General features: G+C 40.1%; 1 protein-coding gene across 1 annotated transcript in view; it reads left to right on the plus strand.

Annotated features, from left to right (window-relative positions):
- The window catches only part of TFAP2D (transcription factor AP-2 delta (activating enhancer binding protein 2 delta)), a 48,877-nt gene extending 38,470 nt beyond the window's left edge, over positions 1–10,407 (plus strand). The window contains exon 8 of the mRNA XM_009895911.1: positions 10,121–10,407. Coding sequence (XP_009894213.1) covers positions 10,121–10,340 — 220 coding nt within the window. The 3' untranslated portion in view covers positions 10,341–10,407. The remainder of the gene's footprint in view (positions 1–10,120) is intronic.
- Positions 10,408–12,816: the final 2,409 nt, after the last annotated feature.

The raw sequence follows: 12,816 nt of genomic DNA on the forward strand, positions 1-12,816 counted from the left end.
GATGTCAGAAAATTGAAGAGATTTTATGATCAGGAAAATTCAGAGGAGTCACACAAATCTCTACTATTAGAATAAATTCTAAGATAATGAAATACTTTTTGAAGAGCTATAATATCTGATGTCTATAGCAGAACCCAGCCTCCACTATCTTGGGGTAAGAGGGACTTTTCTTTAGGAATAAATTGCCCTACAGCCAGTAAACGTAGAGTTATGTGCTCCACTTGCTCGCGATGTTACTTGCTCATCGTTAATAATTAAGACTTCATAGTAATTAAGGTTCATTGACTGCCACAAGTCAGATTGAAGAAGTGTTTCCCATTTCCTCTGTTTTAAATCTTCAAGCTCTCACTTCTCTGAAGTTTTTCCACTGAGTCCCAGTTCATCAAGATCTGTAAACATGTGTGCAACCTGAAGTACAGGATAGTCCCCATGAAGGGATCAGAATTGCTGGGTTCACTCAAACCTCCCAACTCAAAGTTCATACAAAGCTTAAAACAGGGGAAATCTTCAAAGGAGCTGCCAGTGAACCTGAAAACTGCTGAGTTTTGCACAACTTTACCACATACACAAAAAACCAGAGACACTTCTACACCCCTGGTACAACCATATTTGTGCAGCTGCTTTCAGAGATGTCTGTCTGACCTGAATACTGAAAACTCAATGCCGCAGGAAGAATGATTTCCCAATATTGTTTGACCATGAACAGACAATTCATCATAGCAGCAATTATCGTGCCTTGCTTGAGCCAGGATAGTATTTTCTATGCTTTATTCAAGATTTCTCCCTTTTCAATGCATTTTTGAGTATCCTACTGCAGAGAAGTTATACTGATATTAGTAAATAAAAATAGTGCCAGGACACAGGCAGGTATTGACTGTCTGTGCTGCTTTTTAGCAGGTTCCCTGGGTTTTTGTTGCCCTGTCTAACTAGTACTGTCCTAAATTATTCCTGGTAACAGTGGCAGATATGTATTACTAATATACACGTAGCCTGAGAATTCAGGGAAGCACCAGCCCTTATTACATCCCAGTTAGGTGCCTTACCTGTCCTATAAATAATGTACTAAGACTTAGAGAAGCCCAATCTTGTCAAGGTTCATAAGCCACTGACCTCATGGGCTAAGTGTTGGCGTAGCTCAGATTTCTAAGCATATATATAAAGTGTAGGTTCCAGAGGTGATATGGTGTAGGGCTACCTGAGCTGTCCTTCAGCTTTTCTCTGATCCCTTCATGATAAATGCAGAGGAACAAGTGGAACAATCCCATGTGTTCTCTCTGGCCTGAAACCCACCACTTGAGCTACCCTGTCCCCAGTTTCTGAAGACAGAATCAGCATTCAGCTACAGGGCAAACAAGAAAACCCTGGAATAATCCAGTTCCATTACTAACTACTGAGATTTTTTTGTCTGTGTATATGAGTGTCTCTTTGTTGTCCTCTAAAGGCTAATCATTGTAAATGCATTTATGAGTCCACTACAGTAGAGAACAAAGTACATCAGCACTGTAAAAGAATACAAGTTTCTCACATCTACCAACCTTATAGGTACTCTGATGTCCCATGGCATCTCTGGTGACATGGCTGAACCTGCATGTTCGCTTTCCATCCCCTCCTCTTGAACCTGTTCCCTTTTGTAGAGGAAAATTTAAGGCTGGACTGAGAATGAGAGCCCATGAGTATTGTTATCTAATGTAGTGGCTTCTGCATTAAACCAAAGCTAGAGTTTTGGATCTAGGATTTTGCTTTATTCATGTCACACTTAAGTCTGTTGATAAAGTATCAAAGCAGCCTGCAGTCTGAGGATCAGAATTTAGAGTGTCCTTCCAACTGGACTAAATGTCCAAAACACTAAATTAGAATATTTTCTTGATTGTAGACCCTATCTCTCTCCTGTTGAATAGAGAGAGTGTGTATCTACTTCTATCTTCCATTTTACTGTTGTATCTGAGCTTCCCACAGATTCATCCGGGAACCTGAAAGTCACACTGACATGAGTCCTCTTGTCTTTGCCTTCATATTCTGTTTTTGCACCACAACAGCTTTGAGTTTTTTGAATTTTTGGCAGAAGTCTTTTTTAGGTCCCCAAAATCTCATGTAAACTAGAGTTACTGGAAAACCCACCAAAAATGACCCACATTCTGTGCTGGGAAGCCAAAAAAACATGACACACAAAGCTTACAAAGAGAACAGTTGATGAGATTATACTTAAGAGATCTGTGTGTGTTTCTTGGCTTACAGATACAGACTCCCTGACGTCATTAGTCAGTCTCTTAGTCTCACTTTCTTCACCTGTAAAATTGGGTATAGGCATACTTCCTACATTTGCTTTTGGAATACTTGTGTCTGTAAGAATCTGAAGTGTTTGGAAAGTTCAGATATCCTACTGATGTCATCCATCATACAGGAAAAGATGAATAGCCACTGATTACAGAAGTTGAATTTGGTCTTTTGACTTCATTAAGGCACATTTCATTAAGGTACAAAATCACATCCAGATCTATCTTTATATATAAAAGATAAACACAACAAAACAGCAAAGGGAATGCTACTTTCTTGCAAGTGGCACTTCTTTCAGTGCAGAAACCTTATAAAAACAGACAAAAAAAAAAATAGACTCAGAATATTAAAGCTAGATAATGAAAGCAATCAGCATCCACACAAATTATTCTGTGTTTTGCCCAACCATCCAGCTGATATGAAACACTCTTCCCGTGAAACTGTTTGAGACAGGAGTTTTGTCGTGTAGCTAGTCGCTGAGCCTGGAGCTGTCAGCCTCCTGCGAGTGCCTGGCATCACACTGACAAGGTGACACGAAAAGCGACAGGCAAGAAACCAGAGGCGCAGACTTTGGGAGCAGCAAGAAAGTAACATCCTTCTTTCTGAAGGGGTAAAAAGGGAGCAACGAAATGGGTTTTGAAGCTCAACATGATTTCTAAATTGTAACAAAGAGCCAAGCCCAAAGCCTTACTGGTGGGTGGCCTTTACAGATGTGTTTGCCCCCCTTATATATTGTTCTCTCCTTTTACTCTTCTTTGCTTATCAGGAGGTAGAGCAGCTGCTGTCATAATTCCAGTCCTCTTGATTAGCAGCAGCAGCCTTCTGTTTAGCTGCAGGGACTGGAAGAAGCCTGGTGCACAATGAAGTTTGTGGTGAAACAGCTCTGGTGCCCTCTAGAGTTCCCTAATTTCCACACTTGCTCTCAATCTGCCTTTAGTTTCAGCTAGATGAGAGGGACAACACTGGTTCTTACTGATGAGGTACTAATCAACAAACTGTTCCTTTCTTTTTTCTTTTTTCTTTTTTTTTTTTTCTTCTTTCTTATCCTTGGCTCTTTATTTACCAAAGGCATTAGAGTTACTTCCTCTAGGATTTTTCCCCTCACTCTCTTTCCCAGGGATTCCCTCTTTGATCTTTCCATAGCAAGGGTTCAATCCCCTTCTGCTCTGCTCATGACTAAAATCCTTTTGGAAACGTGTGAATTTCTAATATTGCAAATTATTTTTATTATAAGCCTTATGACACCGTATTCCCTTAAAGTCACAATTTATGGAGTCTAGAGAACAGATGAGAATCTGTTTTCTTTTCTTTATCCTCTTCATTAATGAATAAGTTCCACGATTACCAAGGAAAAAGCAAAAATACATTCATCAAAGATGGAAAAAAAACTTGGAGGGTTTGATTTGTTCTTCAATCCAGCACGTAAAATTTCTTAACATAATTAAGGCACCCTCATGTTTCCCAAAGAAGGAATGCCATCCCCTCATTTCTAAATTAGTAGGTTACAAAGTTGCATTGTCCCTTGTCATCAGCATGTTTATAGAATCATAGAATCATAGCCTTGTCTACATTGAAAGGAACCTGTAAGATCATTGAGTCAAACCATGAACCTAACACTGTGAAAATCACCACTAAACCACATCCCTCAGCACCGCATCTACCGTCTTTTAAATATCTCCAGGGATGGTGATTCCACCACTTCCTTAGGCAGCCTGTTCCAATGCTTGACAACCCTTTCAGTGAAGAAATTTTTCCTAATATCCAATCTAAACCTACCCTGACTTAATTTGATGCCATTTCCTCCTGTCCTATCGCTTGCTACTTGGGAGAAGAGATCTACCCTGACCTCTCTACAACCTCCTTTCAGGTAATGCTTACCTCTTGGTCTTTCTCATTTGAGGAGGGCAATGGGGTTTCTCAGCTACGTTAGCTGCCTCACTGGAAAAAGTCTTTGTACGGTAGCAAGTTGGATGAATCTCATTCATTTCTCTGCCTTCCCATAGGGCAGAGATGTGACCATTCACTAAGTGAAAGGAGAAACTGAAGGAGCTGACATGCTCACTCTTTTTCAAAAGCAGCCAGTCATCTTGGATCTGTGGTCTCACTGGTGTAGTTGGTGCCACAGGTAGAAATGAGCAGAAAGGCCACTTTTCATTCACAGCTAGAGAGAAGCTTGTACATCTTTTTGTCATTCAAAACCAGCAAGTCACAGCATTATCCTGTGTTTTATCTGGAGGATGCAATGTGCTACACTGGAAACATTTCTTGGCAAACATTCAAGGGCTTCTGTAAGCCCCATGTGCACCGCAGTGCTGTGGCTTCATCTTTGGTGTATAGTTCAGAAACACTCCATAGTCACAGTCTTGGATGTTTCAGATATGTTCCCTGGGTAATACTCCTAGCGTGGAAAATCAGTCCCGAGGTCTCAAATATACAGAGCTGAAATAGAATATTTTGGAAATATGGGGCATCAGCTCTAGCACTCTCTTCTGACTTTCTCCATTGCTCTTACACGTGGTAAAAGGAGGTCCATCTGGTTAGGAGAACGTCCTTATAACACTTGTTCAGTTATGAACAGAAAACAAGCATGAGGGCTTACTTTGCAAGGCAACTTCTGTGTGTGCTGTTTGCCACTCTGATGCTATAGACTACGTATCTCTGTCATATAAACTGGTCATGTTCCAGTGTTTACCTTGGCAATCAGTCTAACTTGTGTTGTGGTTGGGCCTATTGACCTTCTGAAGTAAAGTTATCACAAACTAATTCTCTAGGCAACCTTCACAGGACAGACCTTGAAATCAACAGAAGCACCCCAAAGTCTACATAGGCAGCTTTAATTTAGGACGTTACTTGTATCAGTGAAGAGATTAAAATCTTTTTCCATTCCCTTTACAGCCAGCAAAAGTTTTATCAGGTATTATTATTTGTCATCTGCCATGTGTTGTTACATTTGGATAATCATGAAGTGATTTTCACATTCAAAGTCCTGAGAAAGTCTGACCAAAAAGTTCAAGCTTGCTTTTTCTTCACTATTATTGTTTTAAAGTATTTATTTATTTTAAATGAGGGTGTAAACATTCAGTGCAGATGGCCTCTTCCCCCCCACTGAGAGGGAATCTGTTTCTTTTGCCTCGTGTCGGAGTTTCACCAGCCTGGGGTATGGAGGAGTCCTTGAGGTAGTTGCCAAACAGGAGTCCAAGCCTTCAGGCACACTTGGATCTTTTCACTTTTAAGTAAGGCCATCATTAAAACATGAGCAGACATAATTGCATCATAGTGCTGGGCAGAATTGCAGGCAGGTCTGGATGTCCTTAAGCATAAGGATTTCTAATATGTTGGCCTGAGATTCATTGCCTTCTTTCTGCAGCTCTCCATGAATAGTACCAAAACCTGAGAATTTAGCCATGCCATTTGGAACAATAAAGTTACTCGTTTATAGGAGTTGCCATGAGATGCACTACAAAGCAGAGAATACCCAGAAGACTCCATTATGAAACCACCACGTTTAATTTTAGGCTTCTAAACCCAAATGAAAGTCTTACAATGAAAGCAACTCGTTTCATAGGTGTGGAGCATACCAAAAATGAACCAACTTCAGTGGGAGCTCAGTTAGTCTGAAAAATCAGGCGACTAAATATGACTTTCAGGAAACACATTTGAATGTTTTGCCATTAATCTTGTCTGTCATGTCTGATTTAAATGTAAAATCCAATTTTTTCTCTTGAAAGTTTCAGCAACAAAGGGAAATTATCCAACTTTCTTAGATTTTTCAAAGACTTGCAGAGAAATAAAGTTCACTAAAATTAGAGCAAGGGGAATTACTGATAAAAATGTAGATAAAGAAGAAGATAATATCTCTCAGCCTTTTTATGCTCATTACATAAAGTGAGGCTAAAAAAATACACCCTCACAGAAGCATAGTGAGGAGGGCTGGTCAGAAATTTTCCGTAAAACGGTTTCTCTCAATAAGCTTCATGGGAACATTAATAAGCTCTGCGTATCCCCATCTGTCGAGAAGAATATATTCATCAGGACTGAAAGTAGAGTTGCCATGAGACTCCTCAGCACCATTTACCGAAAAAGGGTTGACTTTTTTATAAGAAATACTATGCCATCTTGAAAAATAAGTGCCATAGTTGATGATTAGTGGTACATAAGAGGCTAAGCTGTAGAGGAGGCAGACCCCTAACTCACCCCACAAAACCATTTTCCTATGAGCACTAGTTAGACAACAAGATTAAGATTCTGCTCGTGATGAAATACCGATATCTAGGCGTCTCCATGTAAGCTGGGTGTCTAAGCTTCCCGTGTAGTCAAGAAAGACCTAAGACGAGATATAGCTGAGTAAACATTAATACGCGGTGTCTTTTTAGACGCTATGAGGTATGACATGAGTCCATTGCTGCTCTGAAAGGGTGTTGTTCTCCTGTAAGTCCTCTGCATTACCTGTTCACCTGACACAGAGGTCTTGTTACCATAGGGCATCTCAAATAGCATCAAACACTCATTCAACTTGATGGAGCCTTCGGTGTAGCCAGAAGAGTGGTGCAGCTCACCATAGAGGAGACACATCCATTTCATGTGCTAAAACATTCTCCAGACTTCTCTGACTGTATTGAATAAAGCCCCAGGGCTCAATTCAGTCACCTAAACATCGGCATCTAATGCCGTGTGACGTACACAAGGGTAGCCTTCCTGGTGTCAAAACACCTAGAAGCAAGGTGGACTTAAGTCCTGTATAATATTTAGCAATTCTGTGCAGATGTCTCAGATGCAATAGGGCTTCTCAAATCACTGTAGGCTCCTATATGTAGGAAACTACATTAAGTTCCCTCTTATTGCAATGGGAGCACCGTTGGTATACATACCTACAAGTTGGCACATACGCTTATAGACCTTAATGTCAGATTTTGTCCCATTTTGTTATTTTCTACAATCTTCAGCATTTGAGAACGTGAAAGCTTTCTATCCTTGTTCTTAGCCCTACAGATCATTTCTGAGACAATTTCTGTAAGTTTTTACTGTAGTATTCCCACTTTAGTCTTCAGGATGTACTGAGCTATTGTATGAACACAGTATCGTTCCTTTTGCTCAGGAGTCAAAAGGTTCAAAGAGAGCAAGCTGGAAAATTTCTTTTCTATGCAATCCTTTGTTACACTTACTATTCGACTCCAAACGAATAACTGCAGATATTGCCAACATTTAAAATAAACTGGTTTCCTTTACATATAAGATCATAGATATTGTTATATATGTCTCAGTATAGTCAGTTCCCCAGATCAGGACCCAAATCACACAAGCAGTGTAAAAACCATGAGATATTATAACCAGTAATGACACACTTGAGTTTCCTTTTTCTTGCTTTCTGGTATTGTAAGCTCCATCACATTTTCGTTTCTCTGGACTTATGAAGGCTAGAAATTCGATAAAATGCAACACAAAATCTTGAAATTACCTCATTCCTAAAAGAACTTGGTTTTACCTAGATGCTACAGCTGATCTTGTTTATACTACTATTAAGAATATGGCTTACAATGATGATGATGATGATGATTTTTATTTCTCTGGTATGCCAAGCATTTCTTGAAGAAAAAGAAAAAAAAAAAATCTTTACTTTCTCTTAATTCTAAATTAGAACGATCCTGGTATTACTACAAGTCCAAACTTCAAGAGTCATGTAGTATTATTAATTGATGTCTGCAAAATATTCTTTGTAAATATTTAATTATCATTTTCCTCTCATTACTAACTGGGGATAAACATCAGTTCCTGCTTTGAAAAGTGCCTGGAGACTGGTGGATAAACATTCTAAAAGCGAGTTATTTGTTAATAGTCTTTGAGAGACTTTTAAAAAAGACTGGGCCACTCCCAGTCTCAAACTGAGAGATATTTCCAAACTGAGTTCTCATTTTGATTAGGATTCCCACAAGTTTGGTGTCTTCCCTAGGCTTTCCTAGAAAACAGGGTTCCTATGTTCAGCAGACAGAAAGATCACCCTAAAAGATATCTCAGAGCCTTTCCCATGTTTTTTTTGTTTTGTTTTGTTTTTATAATTCCAGCATCCTGGCAATTGTCCATGTCCTATATAACCTTTTTTCCCTTGGCCTTTACTTTTTCAATTTTCTTCCTAAACCAGCTGGAAAGACTGAGAAGCCAAAAGGAAGAGGAGACGGGTTCCCCCTGAAGTGACGCTCCCATTTCTGACCTACACGTGGTTCTCTGCATTAGATCAGGGTTTACTGATGTGGTGTCTAAGACACCCAGGGAGTTTCCGCAGGGACAAGATCTTAACTAGCATGGGATGGGAAATAATTGCTGTTTTATCAGAATCACTGTAATGTTTTCTTGTTTTGTTTTTTTTTTTCTCACCTAAACCAATATAAAGTGTTAATTTATCAAAAAATGTCCTCAAACTCAAAAATCAGCTTCTGTTTCTCTCCTTGTTTTCTTTCTGCCCTGAGCAGAACTGGGATAACTGAAATCACTCTTTTAAAAACCACAATATTTTTTCATTTATGTTTCTAAATGAATATTCAAAATCTGGAGTGTTTGGGTGGGGATTTTTTCACTTACCACTTATCAAAATGAGTCATTATAACAACAAGAATAATTTTTTGCCCATACTAAGGTGTCTAGTACAACTTGAGTTTCCCTGGCCCTTTTGTGAACATCTTATACTCTACACAAAATATTTAGACAGATAGGGCTGGAGTTGATTGCCTAGAAACTGGTCTTTAATGCCATTTCTGATATCCTAAGGTAGCTGAGACATCCTCACAGAGATGGTATCTAAGAGCCAGGACCTGTGGGAAACCTGCATACTTCTGGATCTGCAGGTCGAAGCCAGTATGGATGCCCAAAACATCTCAAGTGACTGCAGATACATATGTGTGCACTGAAATGTTCCTCTAAACTTAGATGAGATTAACCCACTATAGCTCTGCCTTGCAACTGCGTTAATACATCATTTCAGTAGCTGTTAAGTGAGGACCACCACTGGAATTCCTCTACAGTGCAGAAAAACAAGAAAAATTCAGCTTTATCTTGAAAAAAAAAAAACTTATTTGGATGAAAGTTGCAACAAGGTAAATCTACACAACTAAATTCAACACCTCCAGGGCAACATGGTTGGAACTTGGTTATTTTTACTATTAATTGGTTAGGATGATCCGTGAATTTAGCTTGGCTGAACTAGCCCTATGTGAAACGCTTCCTGGGCGTTGTTTGGGCATTAGCATTGACCAGGGGCTGTTCCCAATAGGCAGTTTGGATTCCACCCTGTTGGATGCTCAGAGAGCTTAGCAGCATGGATATGTCCAAACCATGCCAATTGTGCTGAGGGTCAGAGGTTGCACCTCAGCATTGCTTAATTTCCTACTACAGATCTACATCCACATAGAATAACCAGATCTTGTTGTTCAAGACTCTGATCTAGGAGAAGGAATAAACCACACAGAACTGGTTTCATTTACCTGAGAAGGGGGAAACTAAACCTTCTGGGACTGGGAAAGTAGCAATGCTGGAGAGCCTAGGGCACAGATCCTCTCTTGGCCTCTCTGAAGTCAACAACTCTGTGTCAATCTGCATCAGCCGAGGATCTGTCCCACGGTGTTTCAGAACCGAGACTCCTACCAAAAACAACCTTTGAAGCTGTATGTAGTCTGCTCTTCGGCTCTTCTCTTTTCTTTTCTGTTCCTCCCATAGGTAATAAATAGTTTAGGGAGCAAATCTTGAATTTCACTATAGCAAAATGAGTGTACTGTAGACTCTTCGATGTATGTGAGTGCATTTATATTTATGTGTGTGTGTATTTCTTTTTCTTTTTCTGTCTCCTTCCCATTTGTAGTTTGATCACTCATGGTTTTGGAACTCCTGCAATATGTGCTGCCCTAAGCACTTTCCAAACTGTTCTCAGTGAAATGCTGAACTACTTGGAAAAGCACACATCGCACAAAAACGGAGGAGCGGCGGAACCCGGCCAAGGACACGCCAACTCGGAGAAAGCCCCCCTGCGGAAAACTTCAGAGGCTGCTGTGAAAGAGGGCAAAACAGAAAAGACAGACTAGCTACATCAAACAGAATCTATTTCAAGAGAGTCTTGCTGCTGATATTTTTTTTAAATATATATATCATTGAGGGCGATTTATCTCCAGTGGACCAAATCCCAAAAAAGGGGGAAAAAGAAAAAAAAAAAGAAAAAATCAAAAAAAGATAATAAAAAAGAGAAAGATTAAAACAGAGAGAAAGAGAGAGCGTGAGAGAGGAAAGTATTCAACCCTAAGAACAGCAGTGTACAGTAATTGTGTGATGAAATTGTCACTTTTTTAAAATTTATGTTGCTCTAAACTACTTTTTCGTGCACGTAGTATTTGATTGTTCTGAATGATACACTAACACTGTTTTTTATAAGCACTTCTGGACTTGGCTGAGGTGGTACATGAAATTTGAAGCACTTTCTTCTCCGGCAGCACAGTTAGGGCCAGCGCATCGTTGTGGGACATGCAGTTCCAGCATCCTGGCTTTGCTTGCGTGCTGGATAGATTGAAAGAAGGGCTTCCCCTGATCCATCGGAAAAGCTTGATCTGCTCACCGTTTGGAAAACAATACGGAAACCTGGCAAAAGAGGAATTCTTGGGTCATGGGACAAATGAACCGTTTGGTGTTGGGGGCTGCTCGTCCCCATGTGGGAATGTACAATAAAGCTGCACTGGAATGAGGCCAGAACCTCTTGGGAATCTGTCCTGACCATTCAAGCAGCAGCCATGGTGTCTCATGTGAAAAGAGCATGGCAGACTAAAATGAAAAAAAAAAACCTTGATAGTTTCAATAAGAGCCCTGATTCCCCTGTGAACTTCAGATTAAATGACAGCATGGGCTTCTGTCCTCTATCTTCTCAGCCCCTGGTCCCACAACACTGCAGTCTGCCATACCTGGGTCTCTGTTCAACAGGATCAATGCAGGCAATCGGAGTCGCCTTTTGTGTTGCCTTGATTTTATGGTGCTTTCTTTTCTTCAACAGCTTGTTTCTGCAGCTTTATTGTCTTTAGAAATCCAGCTGAGGTGCAGAGGTCTAACAGAATCCACTCACTTACCGAAAAGAAAATAAAATAAACCCAAAATGACAAATCAGACAGATTGGCTTGGTCCACAGCAGCTAAGTGGTAATAACCTCCTAATATGCTTTTGAAATATTACTTTAACACCTATGGCACATCCTTACACAGAAAACATTGGAGGCATAGTTTGAGCTCAAGCCTCTCTGAGTCGAGAGGCTTTTTCCAGCCACATTCTTACTTCTTCAACAAGACTTTTACTCCATTGCTTTTCTTGTTTCTCTGACATCACTATATTGAGCAAGTTAGGAAGGATTGGTATTACAGGGTGGGGTTGTGCTGGCCATCTAAGCTCCTTTTAATACCAACAGAACTAGACCTTTTCTTCCAAGAGACAATTCATCTCTTTCTACAGTAGGAAATAACATAGTCGTCCATGTGTAAGTGTTTACAGCCATTCGGGATGCTTTAGGGTATCTAAGACAGCCACAGAATTTTGACAGATACGAAATGAAACTTGTAGGAGAACTAGACTCACCTGGAGGAAGAGCTGGAGGACCCCAGAAGACAGCACTAGATACCTATGGGTGGCCACTTGACTTGGACACCAAGTGTCTAGAACAGGTAAAAGGGATCATCTGGAAGTGCCTGTCATCCTCCACTGATAATAAGGAATGTAATGTTGGTATTTTGTATTGCCCATGACTACAACTGGATTAATCACTCTCCTCTCCCTATAATCAGTGGAGAGAAAAAGGCACTTATAAGATGCAGTTTATCTCACCTCAAAGTAATGATGATTCAAGCCCTGAAAGTGTGTGCTTTTCTCAACTAGGTATAAAGGAAGTCAAAGATAAAAACATTCATACACATGTGTCTACATGGTAGCTTTCTAGAGCTAGTTAGCGTGTGTTACCTCTTGGATGCCCAGCTTTAGGCTAAATCTAGGGACTATGACAAATATTCAAGGACATTTACAGCCACGATGTAGGGAGTCAAACTGAATAAACAAGATCAGCTTCGCCTTCCAAATGTATGGAAGGAAATAGAGCACTTATGGCATGGTGCTGTTCCTCTTGAGGTCAGTAAGGACACTGTCATCATGGTGAGAAAACATGCTAGGAACTAATGAGTCCCTATTTGCTCGCATAAGGAAATCTACCAAAAAAAAAAAAAAGGAGAAATGCTATGATTTTGCCCAGATTTGTCCTTGCTCATGGTAGGTTTATAACTTAGGTACCTATTTGAGTGCTATCTAGGTGCCCTCTATGCACTGAGGGCAATAGATGTGTCTCCATGGGACTCCACCTGCTTAACACACTGAGACGAGCAAAGTGCCCAATAGAACTTAAACTTTACTGCATGACTTTTTCACTCCAGCACCTCTGGAGAAGTGCTAAAATCAAATGAATGATCCTCAGAGATGCCTTCAACAGAAACATTCTGGAACTGTTCTAGAACGTGAAATACTTGAGTGTGAAAGTAGGTA

The sequence above is a fragment of the Charadrius vociferus genome, unplaced genomic scaffold (genome assembly GCF_000708025.1).
Source record: "Charadrius vociferus isolate BGI_N301 unplaced genomic scaffold, ASM70802v2 scaffold312, whole genome shotgun sequence".
NCBI classification, from domain to species: domain Eukaryota; kingdom Metazoa; phylum Chordata; class Aves; order Charadriiformes; family Charadriidae; genus Charadrius; species Charadrius vociferus.